The sequence below is a fragment of the Copidosoma floridanum genome, unplaced genomic scaffold (assembly GCF_036245765.1).
Source record: "Copidosoma floridanum isolate Cflo_tuat_1 unplaced genomic scaffold, Cflo_Japanese_pri ptg000025l, whole genome shotgun sequence".
Taxonomy (NCBI): domain Eukaryota; kingdom Metazoa; phylum Arthropoda; class Insecta; order Hymenoptera; family Encyrtidae; genus Copidosoma; species Copidosoma floridanum.
The window spans coordinates 3,931,839-3,954,031 of record NW_028321902.1 but is presented as its reverse complement, the minus strand read 5'-3'; the positions used below and the strand labels follow the sequence as shown (position 1 = coordinate 3,954,031).

Genomic DNA, 22,193 nt, shown 5'->3' with positions numbered 1-22,193 from the left:
GGAAAAAAAGGGTCCCAGCAAATCCTCATCCTCCCGAAAATAATTTTTTTTTTTTTTTTTTCCCACCCCATGACGGACAGCCGGAAGATAAACGGCCGTTCCCATCGCGCTTTTCAGCTGCGCTAGCGTTTCGCAGCCCACACGCGCGCACCATCTCTTTTCCTCTCTCGAGCTCCCCTACTCCCTATACCGCACTCCTCTCTTCTCGTTCAATTTTGTACACATAGTCGGTTTTGCACGACGGCCACGGCAGCCAGTGCCAGAGATCGTCTCGACGGTGGATCGACTGCGCCACAAGTGTTACCATGTATCACACTCGGACCGCGCTGTTGCTGGTTTAAGGATCCTTTTTTTTTTTATTTTTCTTTTTTTTTCATCCAAAGTTGTGTTTGTGCCATTGTGCTGTTTCTCCGTACCATTTAGAGTTGGTTAACCATCACAGGGATACGTCCAGTGAAGGATCGGTTTGTTTTTGCTCTGTAATCAATTTTTTTTTTTTTTTTTTTTTTAAATAGCGTGAACGTGCAAAAAAAGGATGTCAAACGATAATACTTGGTAGACGAGAAACGAAAGGAAAAAAAGTTAACCGAGGGCGCGGGTGCGTTAATAAATAACATAGGAAGCGCAGCTGGCTGCATTAAGTAGAATCGTCCGGCTGACTGTACGGGCACGTACAAGGTGGATTTAAAAAAAAAAAACTTTTTTTTTCCCGAAACTAGTTCTCCGACACTTTAAATCATAAAATGATTTAGTGGGGGGAAAAAAAAAAAAATTATTGGCGATCGACTTGCGAAGAAGCTGCCCTCGGCGAGTCAATCTTCCCGAGCGGAAGGAAGCTTTCCTCCTTTTCTGAAATGAATATTGATGCGGGCCCTCTTCCCTCCCCCTTCACCCAACTCGTTATTATTCATCCTTAAAGGGGATACGTGGACCGAAGGTTGAAAGGAAAGTCAATGCAAATCGGATCTCGAGAGGAACACGTTCGTAACTACCAGTGATTTTTTTTTTTTTTTTTTTTTTCTTCTTGCCCTCGACGCAAATACTCCGAAATCAAGTGAAAAATAGTTGTTGTTTTTTTTTCTTCTTTAGCCGTTTGTGCATTGTACAAAGTCACGAATCAACCTTCCTTTTGTTTACGATGATGTTGCGCTTTTTGCCTCTTTTTTTTTTCTTCTCCGTCCCACTCGCGTTGGTCATAATCACTCGAATTAATAACTCATTATCCTACGTAAGAGATTCGTACATATGTATATGGTTTATGTATTGTTTCGAATGTAGATAATAACGAACAAAAAAAAGGTTCTTCCGAATAAGATTTAATTGGACCCCTCGTCTTCTTCCAAATGGTCTCGTTAAAATATACATATATATATATAGTAAGAAAACTTTTGTCTTTTTCATTAATTCAACTGGAAAAAAAAAAAAAAAAAAAAAATAGTCAAAAGCTGATCTCTGTAAGAGGAGCTTCATCCCCCACCTATATATTCCATAGCACTGTTCATCCACACATGGTGAGTGCGCGTGAACGGGAGTAACAGAGAGAGAGAGAGAGGGCAGTAAGTTCTTTATTATCGGATTAAGCGTACATTTACATCGGGAGCGCGCACAATACGCATACGAAGAGATGATGATATAATCGCAACATCCGCCGATCCGACATGACATGTATTAATATACCTATGTATTCGTAGCGCAGTGTGTACAATTTTCGAAAATCCGAATGTTTCTCTCACGTATACTCGGAATATCGATTATATTTTGAGTGCTGTTATGGTTTTTTTTTTTTTTTTCCAGAGAGTGCAAAAATCGTCCCGCCGTTTTTTATCTTTTTTTTAACAGCTTGTAAGATCGTGTTGGTGCTGTGTCACAAAGATCGCGGCGCGAAAATAAATTGAGAGAGAAGTTTAAGGGTTGAAAAATGACATTTACGACCCGTGAGTGGAGAACATAATCGAAGTGACAGATTCTTTTTCTCATTTCTTCGAGGAAGATGGTTTACTATAAAAATGGTAATATTTTCTAGTTTTTATTTATTTATTTTTTTTTTAACAGTCGATTAGTTGCAATTGACAGAAAAAATGGACTTGGATTGCATATTTGCTCTACCACATAAGTTTACTGTCAATTTATGTACGGACTCAACCAACTATTTTTTTACTACCGCATCAGTTATTAATGAAATCGGGAGTCAGCGAGTAAACGTGTGAATATAAAAGTGAACTGTACTTTCATTTATTTCTTCAAATAGCGTTTATTCAATGATGAAGATTAACCTATACAGACTTAGATTTGAAGATACAATAACTCAGCTAAAATTGAAAAGTTCGTTTAAGGTAGTACATATATAGGTAACAGAATTACACGCTGTTACACGTGAATAAACTATCTTGGTTAATGGAACATAAATATTATACATATAATTTTTTCGTTGTTACAACTTTTCATAAAATATAATTTAGTTCACATTTATTATTATTTTGCTATACATATGCAAAAAATGCTTGTAGAAAAAAAATCTATCCCATGTGTTACTTTCACTACAGTGTTTTCAATTCTTAAGGAACAGCCAGTTCTTCAAAATTATTGTTCCTAAATTTAACTTTATCATACACTTTTTTTTTCTTTCTGATTACTGTGGATTTCTAATACATCTGTTCATATTATTATTATTTACCTCTGCTTTCTTATATCTAATAAATAATTACAATTGGTACATAATATGCTGTTGAGATATTGAATATAATATTTTTTTTTTTTTTAGTATACGTCAAACTGAATTTATTATTAAAAGCATTTTCTTTCAAATTTCATGCATTATTAATTGTATAAAATATTTGATTCATTAACATTAAATGCATACTAAACGTATGTATTAGAAGTAAACATGCTTTATGTGTATAGATTTTTAAAAGAAAGGCAATTGTATCTTAAAGACTAAAGTATGTCTTAATCGATTGTAACTTGTAACTAACTCTTTGAGAGCAAAGATACAGTTTTTTATACTTTCTTAAAAGACTCAATTTTTTTGAGTATAACAAGCCGTGTCTAACAATAATATACTAATGTTCTTATAATAACGAATCTTGTAAAACTTGAAAACTTCACCATATAGTAGTTGGTATTACATTCCATGTGAATCTTGTCATGTTGAGGCACTATTTCTTATTAAGACGAGACCCACAGATATATAGACAAAATATGTGTCAAAACTTCTTGTGACCATCGCTTGTTTCAAACTTGACACTTGTGCCTTGTGAAATGACTGGTTCGGCTGAAACTTCGATATACTAAGCACTCGAAGGGTTTTCCTCTGTATGAGTTCTCTTAAGACTTGTGAGGTCACCAGCAGATCTAAAACCTTATTGATGTACCAAGCAAACGTGGAAGCGCTCGCTTGTATGTGCGGGTCCTCTTGTGTTTTTTAGGTGTGGAGGTGCATGTGCTTCATGAGATTGCCATTTTGGCTAAAAGATTTTGGACAATCTGCACACTTATAGGGTTTCTCCCCTGTGTGGGTCCTATTGTGCTTTGTGAGTTTATCAGAAGATGTGAAACCTTTTTGACACACCGAGCACTTGTAGGGACGCTCCCCCGTGTGGGACCTCATGTGTACTGTAAGACTTCCTGAGGTAGTGAATGGCTTTTGGCAAATTGAACAGGTACTACAAGGTTTGCCGGTGTGGACGCGCATATGAGTTGTTAAGTTGATTTTTTGGCTGAAAGATTCTGGACAATCTGAGCACTTGTAAGGTTTCTCGCTTGTATGGGTCTTCATGTGGCTTATGAGGTTATTATAATATTTGAAACCTTTTTGACACACCGAGCACTTGTAGGGTCGCTCCCCCGTGTGGGTCCTCATGTGTACTATAAGATTACTCAAGTACGTAAATGGCTTTTGGCAGATGGTGCAGTGACTAAAAGGTATGCCAGTGTGGACACGCATGTGAGTCCTGAGGGTACTTTTTAGTCCGAAAGATTTTGGACAATTTGCGCATTTAAAGGGTTTCTCCCTTGTATGGGACTTTATATGCAATCGAAGGCTGCTTGGGTGAGAGAATGGCCTTTGGCAGATGGGACAGTGCCCAAAAGGTATGCCAGTGTGGACATGCATATGAGTTGTTAGATGGTTTTTTTGTCTAAAAGATTTTGGACAATCCAAGCACTTGAAAGGCTTTTCGCCCGTATGAGTCCTCATGTGCGCGGTGTGACTACTCGGGTTAGTAAATGGCCTTTGACAAATTGAACAGGTACTATGAGGTATGCCGGTATGCAGACGCATGTGAGTTGTGAAATTGTATCTGTATCTGAATGATTTTGGACAGTCTGGGCACTTGTAGGGTTTCTCTCCCGTGTGGGTTCTCATGTGATTTTTGCGGGCAGTCGAGGTTCTAAAACTTTTTGGACAAACTGAGCACCCAAAAGGTTTTTCTCCCGTGTGAGTATATATGTGTTTAATTAAATTACTTTTTTGCCCAAATGTTTTAGAACAATATGAGCACTCGAGGGGTTTCTCGCCCGTGTGAATAAGTTGGTGCGCTTTAAAATATGTAACTCTGGTAAAAGTTTTACCGCAGACCTCGCAAAGTCTCGTACAGGTGCTCTTCAGTGCTGATCTCATGGTTGAATTTCCGTTAATAATGGCCCCTGAACAGTTGATAAATAGTTGGACTTCGATGTGTGACAAACACGAAGAAAAAATTTTTATAACCTTATTGGTAGATTTGTTGTCCCTGGTTGTTCTCCTACAGTTACTGTTGCTTATTGTTAAGTAGTTGGAATCAATTACTCTGGATTAACTGCTGTCTTTCCTACGAATAGAGCAAAAAAAATTTTTTATTTCAATGATTAAATTTTTTATTTCAATATTAAAAAGAAATTGTACGTTTAGAGACTGTTCAAGTCCTTCTGTTTTATCAATTACAAAAAATTGAATGTTCAACGATTAGTTCTACAACCTCAGTAAAAGCTAAACTTATCGTAACTCTATAGTATAAAATGTAGAATGTAAAAAGAAAGAAATGGAGATATAGAAAATCCACGTGTTACATTATATATTCAAAGTATTTGTTGCACTCTGAGGTATTTGTTGTGTTTTGTACAATTATAGCAGGTTATTTTAATTTAAAATAAAAACTTACTACTTCTGTGTCTTGATTTCAAACCGACAATTGCTAAATATTTAGTGCCTTGTCCAAGTACACGTTACATCCAGTTTAGTAGTTCTATCTAATCTTATCTTTAATATTATAGGTCTTGCCTTACACCTTTATGAACTTATGAATTTATTTTAACTTATTAGTACGGAAACTTGTAAAAAAATAGGCTTTGTACTTTTAATTGCATACCACTACAAAGAGATATATTGTCACAATACATTGAAATTTTTCGTGTCGTGGATAAATCAAAAACGTCAACGTGTACAATTTAAGGCTCAAATGCTACTGACACTATAATATATGACATTATTTCTGTATCCGTCCACAGTAAGCTTAAAAATGTTAATAGTACAATAATGACTTTAAGCCGTACGTATAGTCGGAAAGTTTCGACGTTGTGCTTCTGGGAAAAATTGGCCTGACAAAAGCCATTATGCATCGTATCATGGAGAAATTAAAATTGTTAACACTATTAAAACCCATTCAATTTTCTGGAAAAATTTAACGATAATATGTTGTCGTTCAAAGCACGAGTTCACAGGTAATTCAAAAGAGTTATCGAAGCATTTCAAATAAGAGCTTTGATCACATACTCTAAAAAAAAAATTTCCTATATTTTTTACTAAAATTCTAAGTCTGCTACTATTTTTTTTTTATAACAACTTTTTTCCGAAAAATTCGAAGACTACTGTCGATGTGCTACTATTGTTGTCATCAGGCAAAGTGATAGGTTTATAATGCACCCAAAAAAATTATAGTACATCGAAGAAATTTTTTTAGAATTCAGAAAATATTTACTGCAGTAGTAAATAATCTCTTGAAATACAACTTCAATTTCTTATATTATAAAAATAATTGATTTAAACAGAAAAATATCGTTTTCATGAAATTCAATTTTTTCTCATTTCTGAACGGCGTTTAAACTTTGACATGTATTGAATAGTTTCACGATAAAAATTACTATTGTTCATTGTCATGATTATTGGAAATCTAAATTATATATTCAAATTCAAGAGTTTCATTGGCCCAAATGGTTATAAAACATCGATTAAAAGAATAAGAACTTATCTTTTTAATCCATGCATGCGCAGAATATGATATATGAAATGAATTATGTTTCTCGTAATTTTCTTAAAATCCACGTGGTTAACTCAAAATTTTCACAATTTTTAAAGATTTCTTATGAAAATAGGTATAAATATAAATTTTATTTGTAAAGGTTTTTCAGTTACTTTTAGAGTTAAAGCTATTTTAGTGTTAGCACTGCGTCTTATAGATCGCAATGCGAGAAAATAAATTGGAGCAAAGTTTAAAATATAAAAAATGACATGTGTCTCCTCTTCGCAAAAAATAATAGAGGTGACAGTCTTTTTTATCCTCACTTCTTCGATGTAGATGGCTTGAAATGATGTTTTACAATAAAAGTTGTATTATCCTTAGATTTTGTACTTTTGATTTTTTTTTAAAGACGATTTTTTGAATTAACAAAAAAAATAAATATTATTCCGATTTATGTACGGACTCAAAAGGCCTTTTTACTAAGTTTTTGTTTACTAGCGCATCAGTTATTAAAGAAATTGGGACTTATATTTATTTTACTAAATAGAATTTATTCAATAATGCAAATTTACATACATAGACTTAGATTTAAAGATTTTGAATCAAACTTACAATAATTCAGCTTAAATTAAAAGGTTCGTTTGAGGTAACACGGATAGGTAAAATAGAATTACACGCTGTTACACGTTAATACATTGTTTTATTTATAGAAGCTAAAAATGTATATCAATTGCATTTCAATATGACAATTTTTCATAACAGGTATTTTAGCTGACATGTATTTTTGTTTGTTATACAGATTCGAAAAATGTGTCTAAAGAATAAAAAATCTGCCTCATAATTTATTATGTACTATGGTATTTCCAAGTTCAGAAACGTAGTTTTCTAATTTTCTGATTCATCCACTCATATTATCATTCTTTGCCTATAATTGTTTATATCTAATTAATAATTATAATTAGTATACACACTCATGCTTTTGAGATTTTGACTGAAATGTTGGTTTTTTTTTTAGCACCTACATACAATCAGTAGATACTTTTAAAATAATAAAAAGTTTACATGCACCATTAATTAAATAAAATGATTAATACAATAAACTAACATCCATGTTTCATGCATCTGCTAAGATTCAAACCATTTTGTGTACAAGGTAGCTTCGATGCCAATGGCGTCTCTATGACCACTATGTTCTGCTGGTCATCATCTGTTTTCGTGTATTTTTACTGGATTTTCTTGAAGAGTTTTTCCTCGCATGGGTCCTCATATGCTTTTTAAGACTATTCGCGTGCATAAATGGCTTTTGGCAGATGGTACAAATACCGTAAGGTATGCCTGTGTGGATACGCATGTGAATTTTAAGAGTACCTTTTTGCCCAAAAGATTTTGGACAATCTGCACACTTATATGGTTTTTCCCCGGTATGGGTCCGCATGTGATCTGCCAGTGAACCAGAAGATGTGAAACCTTTTTGACACACCGAGCACTTGTAGGGTCGCTCCCCCGTGTGGGTCCTCATGTGTACTATAAGATTACTCGAGTACACAAATGGCTTTTGGCAGATGGTACAAGTACCGTAAGGTATGCCAGTGTGGACGCGCATATGAATACTAAGACTGCTTTTTAGTCCGAAAGATTTTGGACAATTTGCGCACTTGTAGGGTTTTTCCTCTTTGTGGGTCCACGTATGCTTTACAAGATCACTAGAAGTTGTAAAACCTTTTTGACATACTGAGCACTTATAGGGTTTCTCCCCTGTGTGAGTCCGTAAGTGCATTATAAGACTGGATTTTTGACGAAATGTTTTAGAACAAGTTGAGCACTCAAAGGGTTTCTCGCCCGTGTGAGTCACCATGTGCCTTCTAAGGTTACCAGATAATGTAAAACTTTTTTCACACGTTGGGCACTTAAACGGTTTCTCACCCGTGTGGGTTTGCATGTGCCTCCTGAGATTGCCATTTTGGCTAAAAGATTTTGGACAATCTGTACATCTATAGGGTTTTTCCTCTGTGTGAGTTCGCATGTGCTTTGTGAGGACACTGGAGTATGTGAAATTTTTTTGACATACTGGGCAGTTTAAGGATTTATCTCCAGTATGGGTTCGTCTGTGTAATATAAGATTAGTTTTTTGGCTAAATGTTTTGAAACAATAAGAGCACTTGAAGGGTTTCTCGCCAGTGTGGGTCCCCATGTGCGTTAAGAGGTTGACGGAAGATGTATAACCTTTTTGACACACTGAGCATATAAAGGGTTTCTCCCCCGTGTGGGTCCTCTTGTGCTTTGTCAGTTCACCAGAAGATTTAAAACCTTTTTGGCATACTATACACTCAAAGAGTTTCTCCTCTGTGTGAGCAGTTCGTATGTGTTTTATGATAGCATCTCTGTACGCAAATGTTTTAGAACAATCTGCGCATTTGAAGGGTTTTGTCCCCGTGTGAGTTTGTTTGTGTCTTATAAGGGACATTTTTTGACTAAACGTTTGTAAACAAATCGAACACTCGAAGGGTTTCTCGCCCGTGTGAACGAGTTGGTGTGCTTTAAAATGTGTAAGATTGGCAGATAATTTACCACAGATCTCGCAAAGTCTCGTACAGGTGCTCTTCAGTGCCGTTTTCATGGTTGAATTTCCGTTAATAATGGCCCCTGAACAGTTGATAAATAGTTGGACTTCGATGTGTGACAAACACGAAGAAAAACTTTTTATAACCTTATTGGTAGCTTCGTTGTCTCTGGTTCGTTCACTACAGTAACTGTCGTTTATTGTTGAGGAACTGGATACGTTGCTTTTTTGTCTATAAATAGAATAGAAAAATCAATTATTTGAGCAGAAAGTATAACAACGAATTTATACGTTTTTATATTTTTAATTTTTGCTGTTAGACGTATTGGATGGAGTACTATTTTCTTGTTCTTACTGCCTATGTAGTATAGCGAAAAACTTAATTTCATGTGTAATGCATATAATTACGTCCTAATGGAAATGCCCAAGTGGATCTTTATCAGTTCATATAAGTAAATGCAAAGTCCTTCTGTTCTGTCGATTACAAAAAAGTAAATGTTCAACTATTAGTTCTACAACGTCAGTAAAAGCTAAACTTGTTGTAACCCTACAGTTATGAATGAAGAATGGAAAAAAAAATGTCCAAGTCAAAATCCACGTGTCACGTCATACTCTTTGTATCTACTGCATTACGAGGTATTTATTGTGTTTTGTACAATTATAGCAGGTTATTTTAATTTAAAATAAAAACTTACTACTTCTGTGTCTAGATTTCAAACCGACAGTTGCTAAATATTAAGTGCCTTGTCCAAGTACACGTTACATCCAGTTTAGTAGTTCTATCTAATCTTATCTTTAATATTATAGGTCTTGCCTTACACCTTTATGAACTTATGAATTTATTTTAACTTATTAGTACGGAAACTTGTAAAAAAATAGGCTTTGTACTATTATATTGTATACCACTGCAAAGAGGAATATTATATTGAAATTTTTCGTATCGTGGATAAATGAAAAACGTCATCGTGTACAACTTAAGGCTCAAATGCTACTGATACTACAATATATGACGTTATTTCTGTATCTGTCCACAGTAAGCTTAAAAATGTTAATAGTATAATAATGACTTTAAGCCGTACGTATAGTTGGAAAGGTTGTGCTTCTGGGAAAAATTTACCTGACAAAAGCCATTATGCATCGTATCATGGAGAAATTAAAATTGTTCACTCTAATAAAATCCATTAAATTTTCTGGAAAAATTTGATGAAATACTTACATGTTGTCGTACTAGGCACGAGTTTGCGCGTTACTGAGAAGAGTCGTCGAAGAATTGTAAATAAGAACTTGGATCACAAAAAAAAATTTGTTCATTTTTTCACTTAGAGTTTTAGTCTGCAACTAATGGTTTTTTTTATCACAGCTGTTTTTCGAGAAATTAGAAGACTACTGTAGATGTGCTCACATTATTGTCATCAGGCGAGACGGTAGGTTTATGATGCATGAAAAAAATTATAGTATAAATCAAAAAAATTTTCCTAACCTTTAGAAAATATTTACTGCAGTAGTAAATAGTCTCTCGAAATACAATTTTAATTTCTTATATTATAAAAATAATTAATTTAAACAGGAAAACATCCTTCTAATAAAATTCAATTTTTTTCTCATTTCTGAAGGGCGTTTAAACTTTTCCATGTATTGAATAGTTTTACGATAAAAATTACTATTGTTTCTTCCTCTGTGTACTGATAAAAATTTTAAGCCACATCTAGCCCCAAAACTGATTATTGTAACCGCCCGCTACATCAAAATTACTGGCCCAAGTGAGGTGTAAAATGCATAAAATCCATATACTAGATGTATCAATGACATATTTTTTTGACAGAGTGCGAAAATCGTCTCGTCTTTATACATCTTTTATCTCCTTCCCTAAAAGATATGATATTACATGAACTTACTACAAACTTGTCAACATGTTTTAAGACTATTTACTCAACTAACGATTTTCTGACGACCTGATGTAGTAATTTTCTCTCACGGTTCTCGTGAATACACTCGAGCTCGACCTTGTCGTATGTTAAGATGACTTTGGCACTTAGTGCCACACCAAGCGAGGGGTCCTTTGAGGTACTACGGATTATGAAAAATATTATTTGTTTATTGTCATGATTATTGGATATATAAATTAAATATTCATATTCAAGAGTTTCGTTTTCCTAAAAAATGATAAAATAACGCTAAAAAGAATAAGAACATGTCATTTTTGGTTTACACAAAATTTTCACAATTTTAAAAGATTTCTTATGAAAATAGGTATAAATATAAATTTTATTTGTAAAGGTTTTTCAGTTACTTTTAGAGTTAAAGCTATTTTAGTGTTAGCACTGCGTCTTATAGATCGCAATGCGAGAAAATAAATTGAAGCAAAGTTTAAAGGATAAAAAATGACATGTGCCTCCTCTTCGCAAAAAATAATAGAGGTGACAGTCTTTTTTATCCTCACTTCTTCGATGTAGATGGCTTGAAATGATGTTTTACAATAAAAGTTGTATTATCCTTAGATTTTGTACTTTTGATTTTTTTTTAAAGACGATTTTTTGCAATTGACAAAAAAATAGACTTCAATTGCTTATTTATTCTGCTTATATTAGTATTATTCCGATTTATGTACGGACTCAAAAGGCCTTTTTACTAAGTTTTTGTTTACTAGCGCATCAGTTATTAAAGAAATTGGGACTTATATTTATTTTACTAAATAGAATTTATTCAATAATGCAAATTTACATACATAGACTTAGATTTAAAGATTTTGAATCAAACTTACAATAATTCAGCTTAAATTAAAAGGTTCGTTTAAGGTAACACGTACAGGTAAAATAGCATTACACGCTGTTACACGTACATATATTATTTTTGTATGGAATCTAAACTTGTAAGTATTGTTGTTTATTATACACATTCGAAAATTGTTTATGTAGAATAAAAAATCTGTTTTACAATTAACTCTGTCCTATAGTGTTTTCAATTTAAGAAACGTAGCTTTCTAATTTTCTGATTCATCCATTCATATTATCATTTTTTCTCCATGATTTTTGATATCTAATAAACAATTACAATTAGTGTACGAATTTATGGTATTGAGTTTTTTAATGAAATGTTAATTTTTTTTTTTTTTTTAGCATACACACATTTATAAACATCAATTTTTTTTTAACTTACCACAGTACCTGCAAAAACTACTTTTCAGTCTATATGTCAGTTTTAAATGGATTATCAAAAACAATTTTTTTTGAAAAACTTAATTTTACTGAAAAGTTTGTCGATAAGAAATCATTAGACATTGTTAAACTAAAACATATTACATGCATCATTGATTGAATAAAATAATTGATACAATGAAATACATCCATGCTTCATGCATCTTGTAAGAGCAAAACTATTGTGTACAGATTTTTTAAGGAATTAGAGTTTTTCCCGTGTAAATCAAATATGTCTGAATGAATTGTAACTCTTTAACGCCAAAAAAAGGTTTTTCCTATCTCAAGGCGTCTTCCAACTCCTCGCACACTAGCGCCATCCAACCGAGGCTGTTATAAGTATATGGTTTTTCGAGCCGCAAAATAGCTTCGATGGCGATGGTACTTCTGTGACCACAATACTTTTTTAACGTCAATTGGTTTCGTCTATTTTCTTATTCACAAATGGTTATTGTTGTACAATTATTTATACTCTATTAAAATTTAGATTTTTGTAACTACCTCAAGTAAGTAGCTTTTTTCTTTTATAAAATTGTACTTCAATTTGATCTCATTTAACTACGATTATTAATCTATGCTTTCATTTATCAAATTGTATAATCTACTTAGCTATCGCTACTTTGGGCCCTAAGTCTATAGCCACTAATAAAGAAATCTAATCTAATCTAATCTAATCTAATCTATATTCTTATGATCATCATCTGTTTTCGTGTACTTTTACTGGATTTTCTTGAAGAGTTTTTCCTCGCATGGGTCCTCATATGCTTTTTAAGACTACTCGCGTGCATAAATGGCTTTTGACAGATGGTACAAATACCGTAAGGTATGCCTGTGTGGATACGCATGTGAACTTTGAGAGTACCTTTTTGCCCAAAAGATTTTGGACAATCTGCACACTTATATGGTTTTTCCCCGGTATGGGTCCGCATGTGATCTGCCAGTGAACCAGAAGATGTGAAACCTTTTTGACACACCGAGCACTTGTAGGGTCGCTCCCCCGTGTGGGTCCTCATGTGTACTATAAGATTACTCGAGTACACAAATGGCTTTTGGCAGATGGTACAAGTACCGTAAGGTATGCCAGTGTGGACGCGCATATGAATACTAAGACTGCTTTTTAGTCCGAAAGATTTTGGACAATTTGCGCACTTGTAGGGTTTTTCCTCTTTGTGGGTCCACGTATGCTTTACAAGATCACTAGAAGTTTTAAAACCTTTTTGACATACTGAGCACTTGTAGAGTCTCTCCCTTGTGTGAGTCCGTAAGTGCATTATGAGATTGGATTTTTGACTAAATGTTTTAGAACAAGTTGAGCACTCGAAAGGTTTCTTGCCCGTGTGATTCATCATGTGCTTTGCGAGGTTACCAGATACTGTAAAACTTTTTTCACACGTTAGGCACTTAAACGGTTTTTCCCCCGAGTGGCTTCGGATATGCCTCGTCAGAGTGCTTTTTAGGCTGAAAGATTTTGAACAATCTGTGCACTGAAAAGGTTTCTCTCCTGTGTGAATCCGCATGTGCTTTATGAAGACACTTGAATATGCAAAATCTTTTTGACATACTGCGCAGTTTAAGGATTTATCCCCTGTGTGGGTCCGTCTATGTAGTGCGAGATTCGTTTGTTTGCTAAATGTTTTAGAACAATAAGAGCACTTGAAGGGTTTCTCGCCAGTGTGGGTCCCCATGTGCGTTAAGAAATTAACTGAAGATTTATAACTTTTTTGACACACTGAGCACTTGAAAGGTATCTCCCCCGTGTGGGTCCTCTTGTGCTTTGTCAGTTCACCAGAAGATTTAAAACCTTTTTGACATACTATGCACTCAAATAGTGTCTCCTCTGTGTGAGTAGTTCGTATGTGTTTTATGATAGTATCTCTGTACCCAAATGTTTTAGAACAATCTGCGCATTTGAAGGGTTTTGTCCCCGTGTGAGTTTGTTTGTGTCTTATAAGGGACATTTTTTGACTAAACGTTTGTAAACAAATCGAACACTCGAAGGGTTTCTCGCCCGTGTGAACGAGTTGGTGTGCTTTAAAATGTGTAAGATTGGCAGATAATTTACCACAGATCTCGCAAAGTCTCGTACAGGTGCTCTTCAGTGCCGTTTTCATGGTTGAATTTCCGTTAATAATGGCCCCTGAACAGTTGATAAATAGTTGGACTTCGATGTGTGACAAACACGAAGAAAAAATTTTTATAACCTTATTGGTAGCTTCGTTGTCTCTGGTTCGTTTACTACAGTAACTGTCGTTTATTGTTGAGGAACTGGATACGTTGCTTTTTTGTCTATAAATAGAATAGAAAAATCAATTATTTGAACAGAAAGTATAAGAACGAATTGATACGTTTATATATTTTTAATTTTTTCTCTTAGACGTATTGGATGGAGTACTATTTTCTTGTTCTTACTGCCTATGTAGTATAGCGAAAAACTTAATTTCATGTGTAATGCATATAATTACGTCCTAATGGAAATGCCCAAGTGGATCTTTATCAGTTCATATAAGTAAATGCAAAGTCCTTCTGTTCTGTCGATTACAAAAGAGTAAATGTTCAACGATTAGTTCTACAATCTCAGTAAAAGCAAAACTTATCGTAACTCTATAGTATAAAACGTAAAATGTAAAAAGAAAGAAATGGAGATGTAGAAAATCTGTGTGTTACAACATACTCTGGGTATTTTTTGCATTCCGAGGTATTATTTACGGTGTTTTGTACAATCACAGCAGGTTATTTTAATTTAAAATGATAACTTACTATTTCTGCGTCTAGGTTTCAAACCAACGGATGTTGATAAATATTTATTGTCTTGTCCAAATACACGTTGTGTCTGGTTTGGTACTCCTGTTTAATCTTGTCTCTGGTGTAATAGGCGTTGCCTTGCACTTCAACGAACATATGAATTTATTTTGACTTATTAATATGGAAACTAGTAAAAAAATAGGCTTTGTACTATTATATTGTATACCACTGCAAAGAGGAATATCATATTGAAATTTTTCGTATCGTGGATAAATGAAAAACGTCATCGTGTACAACTTAAGGCTCAAATGCTACTGATACTACAATATATGACGTTATTTCTGTATCCGTCCACAGTAAGCTAAAAAATGTTAATAGTACAATAATGACTCTAAGACGTATGTATAGTCAGAAAGTTTGGACGTGGTGCTTCTTGGCAACGTTGGCCTGACAAAAGCCGTTATGCATCGTATTATTGAAAAAAAAAAAAAAATGTTTATAGTATTAAAACTATCCTAAACTTGAATCTCAAAGTATACGATGAGACAAGTTTTTAACGTAAATCCACAAGAAAAGTTCTTAAAAAATATTCGGTAAAAAAATTACACTTCACAGTCCAAAGCATAGTAGGAAATCTATAACAAATATTCCGTTTTTGAAATCAATATTGCAACTGGACTTATTTTAATTGGAATGTCATGTGCTATGTGAGAAAAATCATCAACACAACATAAATAGTATGTAAATCGCAGAGAAACGGTGTTACCTCCACTAAAACCCATGTTTTCATGATTTATTTCCTCTCAGTACATGAGATTGTGATATAAAAGAGTCTGATTTTAAGGTAGTGCCTCAAAAAAAAAAATTGTATTCGGGGACAACCATGGCATATTTTTGTCGATTTTTTCATATACACGAGTTTACATGCCACTCGAAAGAGTCCTCAAAACGTTTAATGCGGAAGCTTTGATCACATATTCCATTAAAAAAAATTTATTCGTCTTTTTACAAAACGTCTGTGTCTGAAACGATTTTTTTTATTATTTTTTTTTTTTTTTTTCATAACAGCATCTGTTTGAAACATTAGAAGACTCCTTTTGACGTGCTAACATTATTGTCATCAAGTCTAATATACATATATGAGAGATTGAAGAAAAATGTCTTATTTCAAGAGAATGTAATATGTACTTGGCACTGTACAAACACTCGTTACACGTACACTTGCATACTGAGCCAATAGGCTGATTCAGCAGCCGCTGCAAATTGAAAGTATAGCATACTGACGCGGACGGATTACACACTTACGCAATATTAAATGTTCCAACGGCGCGTCTAGTTTTAGTCTCTTGAAATGTTTTCCTTTCGACTGAAAAAAAATACATATTCGTCCTTCTTCTTCCTTTTCATCGAATCCTCCAGCGCGTGAGCGCGTCCCTTTTGGACGTTTCAATAGATCAATGTAAGTAGAGTATCGATGATAACCTGATTTTCCTTCAACTGGACTCCTTTTGAATCGAATGCTCCACCAAAAAGGAAAATCATAAAAATGAAATGAAAGGATCGAAGAGCCAAAAAATTTTTTGTAAAATGCTGAGCTTGCTACTGCTGTCGTGGGCCTAACATTTTTATTTTTTTATTTTCCATCGATGTGCTTCGGGATACCTTTGTGAAATACAAGTACATGAGCAAAAAAAAAAGAAAGAAAAAAACAACAACGGGGGCGAAAAAAATGCGAGTGTTGAGCTCTTTTTTCAACTTTATCTCTCACCGTTCAGGCTTGCTGGGAACTTTATATACGACGTTATAATATACGTGTGTACAACGAAGGAATGACCTATATTTACACTTGACTTTTAATTCGGCTGAGAACGATGCGACAAATAGACTTTTGCTTCGTAGAAAAAAAATTTACGTTTTCATTAAACAAATAAATAAATAATTTATAATTAAATCAACCGTTTAGCAACTACATTTAACTTTAGCTCTATGGAATCTGCATAGTTTTAAATCACCAAAAGATAAAACTTCTTTAATCAAGAAAATACTACCAAGTGAGCATATATTCTCTTGAAACATGATAATATTTTTTACATGAAGAACTTTTTTTTTTGTTGATGTAAGAAAATAATATCTGATTTCGAGATAAATTGTTTGGTAGGAACTATTCTAGTAAATATTTTCTTGATTCTAAGAATTTTCTTCCAGTCAACATTTTTCGCCAAAAATATCCTCACCCCCTTTTAAGTGCCAAATCTGTGATACCAATCCTTTTATATGTTAATAGTTTTTAGTAAAATTGTTGATAAATTCCATTGTTATTGATCCTACTGTTACGTTTTATGTAAAAAAAACACACAGACACATACACACTTGAATTCACAGTGAATGCATTACGTGCCATTTATTTGTTTTTTTTTCTTCTCTTTTCTGATTGTTCGCCTAAACGAAATTAATTTTATTTTACCCGCCAGGCTCAGCATTTCGCGCTCAAAAGTGACCAACACACTCACGCACACTCGCTCACACGTGGGCACTGTATAACGAAAAATTAAATTCCCTCTCCTGCAGCGTCAGCACTTGAGTATATATGTGTACGAATATATATACACACACTGAATAATCGTCATTGTCTGCCGTACAATAGCTTTATAATTGAGAAATCTCTTTCTCTCTCTCTCTCTCTCGCGTAGTTATTATTATCGCTTCCCACGCTATATTCCTGTCACTGTACCATTATCAAGCTGCTCTCGCGCCGTTGTTATGACGATGGCATATAAAATATATACAGTATGGCGACGATACGACGTCATTCAGGTGCTAATCTAATAATCCGCGAATTCATTGTGATTTTCGTTTCTTCACGTGAGTGATGAATTATCGTGCGCCTGCATTACTCAGTGTACATATATCTTTGATGGATACTCGGTATAATATATTGAATGGTCTCCCGGAAAATTGAAAAAAATAAATAATTTTATTGTCTCTTGAATTTAATTAGTTGAATGTTACTATTTCGTAGCAAATAGTTATAACCCAAAATGAAATTAATTCGCTTTATGTAGCAAAGTTGAATTTAAAAAAAATGGTAAATTTGACCAAAATAGTTGTCTTATGGCTATCGTTTAAAAATGTGCTGGAAATATTTTTAAAGTACGTTAAAAAGTCTAAAAAATATTTTTTGTAATCATCAAAACCATTTGACAATTTTAAAACTTATTTTAAAGATGAAATGATTGAATTCCAACTTTGAAAAATATCCTCTTACACATCTTTAGTGTGTAAATTACGCACTTTTGAGCACGATCATTTAATAGATTTATAAACATTTTTTTTTCCCTGAATTAAATGCATTTTTTTGCTGAAAAAATCGTTTACTTGTAACTATTGAAAATAAAAAATTTTTCAAGCAGATAAATGCCATATGAATTCTAGAATAAAAGTTCACTGTAAATTATTTGAAATAAAAATTTTAACACTCTCAAATTACCATTCATTGTTTTTACCGGAAAAAAAATGTTGTCAAGCAGAGTGTTTTAAGCAGTCATCTAAAAAAAATTTGTATTCGGGTCCAAGTCTGTTAAATCATGTATATATTAATGATTCCAGGATCTCTCGAGCTGGTGGTAAAATCGTAAAATAATTCAATAAGTACTAAATACTAAAATTATTAAGTAATTCAATAATTTTATAAAAACTAAATAGGAAAAACAAAAATCCATGAGACATGTACGTAGATGAAAAATAATGTCGTACCGAAAATTTTTTCTGTTTTGAGGTGCTTCAGGAGATAAATATCAGAGATCATAAGCATATATTATCTCGTAAAAGTCCGACATTAAAAATAAGAAGGATCCCCTCGATGGAGGACCACACAATTTCACCAATAACATTCGATACTTACCACCTTCGGAAATTTCATTCGCGCTTATATACACGAGAAAAGCCATGCAGAGTCCATCGGTTGAATGGACGCGCACTTTGTACCTACCAACTTTGCGCTCGGCGTTGAATTACAAATTAGGTTGGCTGTGCGGGTGTATAAACACCGCCTGAGCGACGAGAAGAGGGTAATTGCACTCTCCACCGACACGGGTAGTATTGCGCCCGTGTGTACACACACATGTACGCGCAACACCTCGTTTAATTGGCTCGTCTGAGCTTTTGCACCAGAGTTGGAGTATATAGCGAAAAACAACTCTCTCTCCTTACCCTCTGTTGGCCAACACTGGATGTTTATTCGCTCAAGCTCACGGGTCTTCTGGATCGTAAAATGCACGTTTATTACACGTTATTCTCTCTCTTTCGTGATTGCTGAAGAAAAAAATTTATAAAAAAAATAATACACCTGGAAACTTGGACACGGACACTATTTTTAATTTTTTTTTTTTTTTTTTTTTTTTTTTTCACAATACAAATTTTTTTCTTGAAAACGTAATGCATGATTTGTGGGCTAAAAAAATTTTTAATCGATGCAGCTTATAATATTTCGATTAAAAAAAAGTTTTTTGCAAAAACAGTATCTGACAGTTTGAAAGAGAAAACAATTCTAAAAAAAATATATTTAAATTTTTATTTTCATACAATTTACAATAAACTAATATTTCTAAAATCTATAACACTCATTTTTCTTGATGTTGCATTTTGAGTAGAGATGAATGAAAAAATTCCCCATCAAAAAACCACTTTATTGAATGTGAAAAAAAAAAAAAAAAAAAAAGAAAATTATAATTTTCTTTAAAAATCCGTAAAATAAACGTCTCGATTATCCTGATCGGTAGGATTATACTCGTCGTGAATAATTTTATTGGTCTCCCTTACCGATGTTCCCGCTATTTGTCCACAATCCAATAAAAAGACCCACTACGGTTTGAAACTCCTGGTGCTCACCTCCGGGAGTAAAATCGTCCCCTCGAAAACGCAGACGCGAGAAACCCTCCGATATTGATTTCTCCCTCTCCCCCTCCTTACCCAGTGTACAGTATACAATTCGAGCTCGTGATATACACAGATAGTTTATACATAACCAACTCCCGGTGCGTCGCATTTCAATGTACTTGCCTACGCTCTCCTATTAATTACATTGCACCCACCCACATGTATACATACATATGTGTAAAATAAGATCCACAGCTCAACTTTGAGTGAGGCTATGGATCGCCGCCACTTCTATTGTGACCCAGATTCCATAAAGCGGCCTTTTAACCGATCAGTACGCCAGAAAAAAAAAAAAAAAAAAAAGAGCCGAGAAAATGATCAATGATCTTTTATCCTCGAACAATGCCCTGTTTTTTGTGTTTATCCATCGTCTGCTCCTGTGATAAGGCACATACATACCCGTCTCCCGTCTTCTTATCTCTCGCTGGAGAAAAAGATAAAAGTCATCTTTTGCCCTTGGCCGCCAAAACGATAGCTTTTTGTGCTTTTTTTTTTTTTTTTTTTTTTTTTTTAAGATCACCCCTTTGGTGAACCTATACCATGTGTATATACGTATGTGTGGTTGTATTTTGGCGCGATAGGGTGTATACAAAAAGTCCGAGTCGAACAACTGAGCCGTAAATTGCGGCCCCCTCCCTCGCCACTTCTGGGCTTTTTCTTCTCCTTCCGCGTAATGGATTCGCGATGTAGAGCGGTCGAGGATCTCCTGACCTATCGAAGCAGCATCTTAAGGGACTCTTGACTGGGGTATTCAACAGTTTCGCGCTCTGGAAATTGGATGCAAGGGGAGGGACACTTACCGAGGATCGATACGCCGATGAGTTTTAATTTTGTATTTTAGTATTGAAAACGGTGGGTTTTTTTTTTTTTTTTTTTTTTTTTTTTTTTTTTTTTTTTTTTTTTTTTTTTTAGCTAATAGTTTGGGTTTAGCCCATAGATATGAGGAAAAGGGCAAAAAATTTATTAGCAGGTACAAAGTTTGAATAAAATCCTTACTTTAAATTTTAAAAGGGTTTTTGAAGATTTTTTTGGGTTACAGCCCAAAAACCTAACCTTAATTTTTTGTAAAGGTTATGTGAGCAAAATAAAAGGATGGGAGGAAGGATCCGTTTTGTGCCTTAATCATTATAACAATTTATAAATCAACAAATTAGTAATCTGTATCTTGATCCAAAAACTGGACAAGACTCAAAAATCACTCGTACAGCATGACAATTGTTTTTCGTTTTTGATAGCATACTGATGGATTTGAAAAAAAACTTACTTACCTGATAGTTTTTACTATTTATGGCAATAGTAAGTTAATTTTATATGACATTTTAACCTAGAAACCTAACTTTAGTTATAGATGTATTGAAGATAAAAAGTTTTTGCAAAAACTTCTAGTTTTTTCAAGTTTTTGACAATATGCTAATAAATACGTCCTTTTCTACAATACTCTGACTAGCAAATGTTACTTTTATTTACTAAAGTGAAATAAACATGAGAATCATTAAAAAATGTCAGGTTTTTGTCCAAATCTAGATATTGGTGGATATTTTTTAACCTAAACTATCAAAAACACCTAATCTACTGCAATTCCTTGACCAGGAACCATGATCTTGACTCGCCGAATATGATAAGAAGCAAAAATGTTGCAGTATTTTTCATTTTTTAATTGGTTTTTGATACAATAAGTCAAGGAAAATAATAATTAGAAAATAATATGCACCTAGAAAATACATGTATTCGTACAATCAGCACACGTGCACGTGCACTGAACACAAAAATATATACTCCACGAAATCCCTGACACTACTGACGACGCTTTTCATTTGATTTTCAAGGTCGCCGAAAGTGGCTGCACTAAGACCCTGCACATCAACAGCAAGAGGAAGGTCAAGGGAACCGGAAGGAAGACTTCCACCGCGAGACAGGGAGAGAAAAGCTTGCGAGGATTAAAGAAGAAGGGAGCCAGACGGACCAAGAGAAAAATCTCCAGGATCGCACGTGCACGACATCGATAGTCGTAAAAAAAAAAATAAATAAAAAAAATAGTGTGCCCTCAAGATGCGCGCAAGTGTTGGGCACTGTGATCGATCATATCCAGTCTAGTGGCAGTCACCTGTCAAACTCACCGAATGGACCAATAGACACGAAAAAAAAAAAAAAAAAAAAAAATTAAAAGAGCGACAAAGAGATCTCCCTCCGCCTGTTCTTCACGTGGATACATCATGATAGGCCTGTGCCACTGTTCCAGCGGCAGGAAGGGATCCCTGTAGGGGGAGATCCGCACCGCTAATCGCATCGCGTGCAACACACGTACATACCTACATACCACCCAAGGTGGCACAGATTGAAGCGGACGGAGCTCTGTGCCTCCCACCCCCTCGCGGCCTCCCCACCTTACCTCGCTCTGTCTCTCTCTTTCTCTTTTTTTCCATTTTCTCGCTGCATATCCTCTATCGAGCGACGGATCATCGCAAACCCTCTCTCCTGCTCCCTCCCCCACGAGAGAAGGGCCAAGCGCTGCGGGTCCACTTCCGCTGGAGCGGAACCGCCGCTGTG

General features: G+C 34.5%; 2 protein-coding genes and 1 long non-coding RNA gene across 3 annotated transcripts; 1 reads left to right on the top strand and 2 right to left on the bottom strand.

Moving 5' to 3' along the window:
• The first annotated feature begins 253 nt into the window (after positions 1-253).
• LOC149373940 (uncharacterized) lies at positions 254-21,812 on the top strand. Its single transcript, XR_016293230.1, has 2 exons — positions 254-464; positions 21,473-21,812. It is a non-coding gene; the product is annotated as an uncharacterized LOC149373940 (long non-coding RNA).
• On the bottom strand, positions 7,337-8,479 carry LOC149373941 (uncharacterized). Its single transcript, XM_089595269.1, has 2 exons — positions 7,905-8,479; positions 7,337-7,736 (listed from the first exon to the last, which is right to left on the bottom strand). Exons 1-2 carry the CDS (start codon positions 8,404-8,406, stop codon positions 7,402-7,404), a joined length of 837 nt encoding a protein of 278 aa, XP_089451395.1. The 5' UTR covers positions 8,407-8,479; the 3' UTR covers positions 7,337-7,401.
• On the bottom strand, positions 12,407-14,868 carry LOC106640950 (uncharacterized). The gene is made up of 2 exons (XM_089595262.1): positions 14,727-14,868; positions 12,407-14,255 (listed from the first exon to the last, which is right to left on the bottom strand). The coding sequence occupies exon 2, from the start codon at positions 14,078-14,080 to the stop codon at positions 12,650-12,652; it is 1,431 nt and encodes a 476-aa protein (XP_089451388.1). The 5' UTR covers positions 14,081-14,255; positions 14,727-14,868; the 3' UTR covers positions 12,407-12,649.
• Positions 21,813-22,193: the final 381 nt, after the last annotated feature.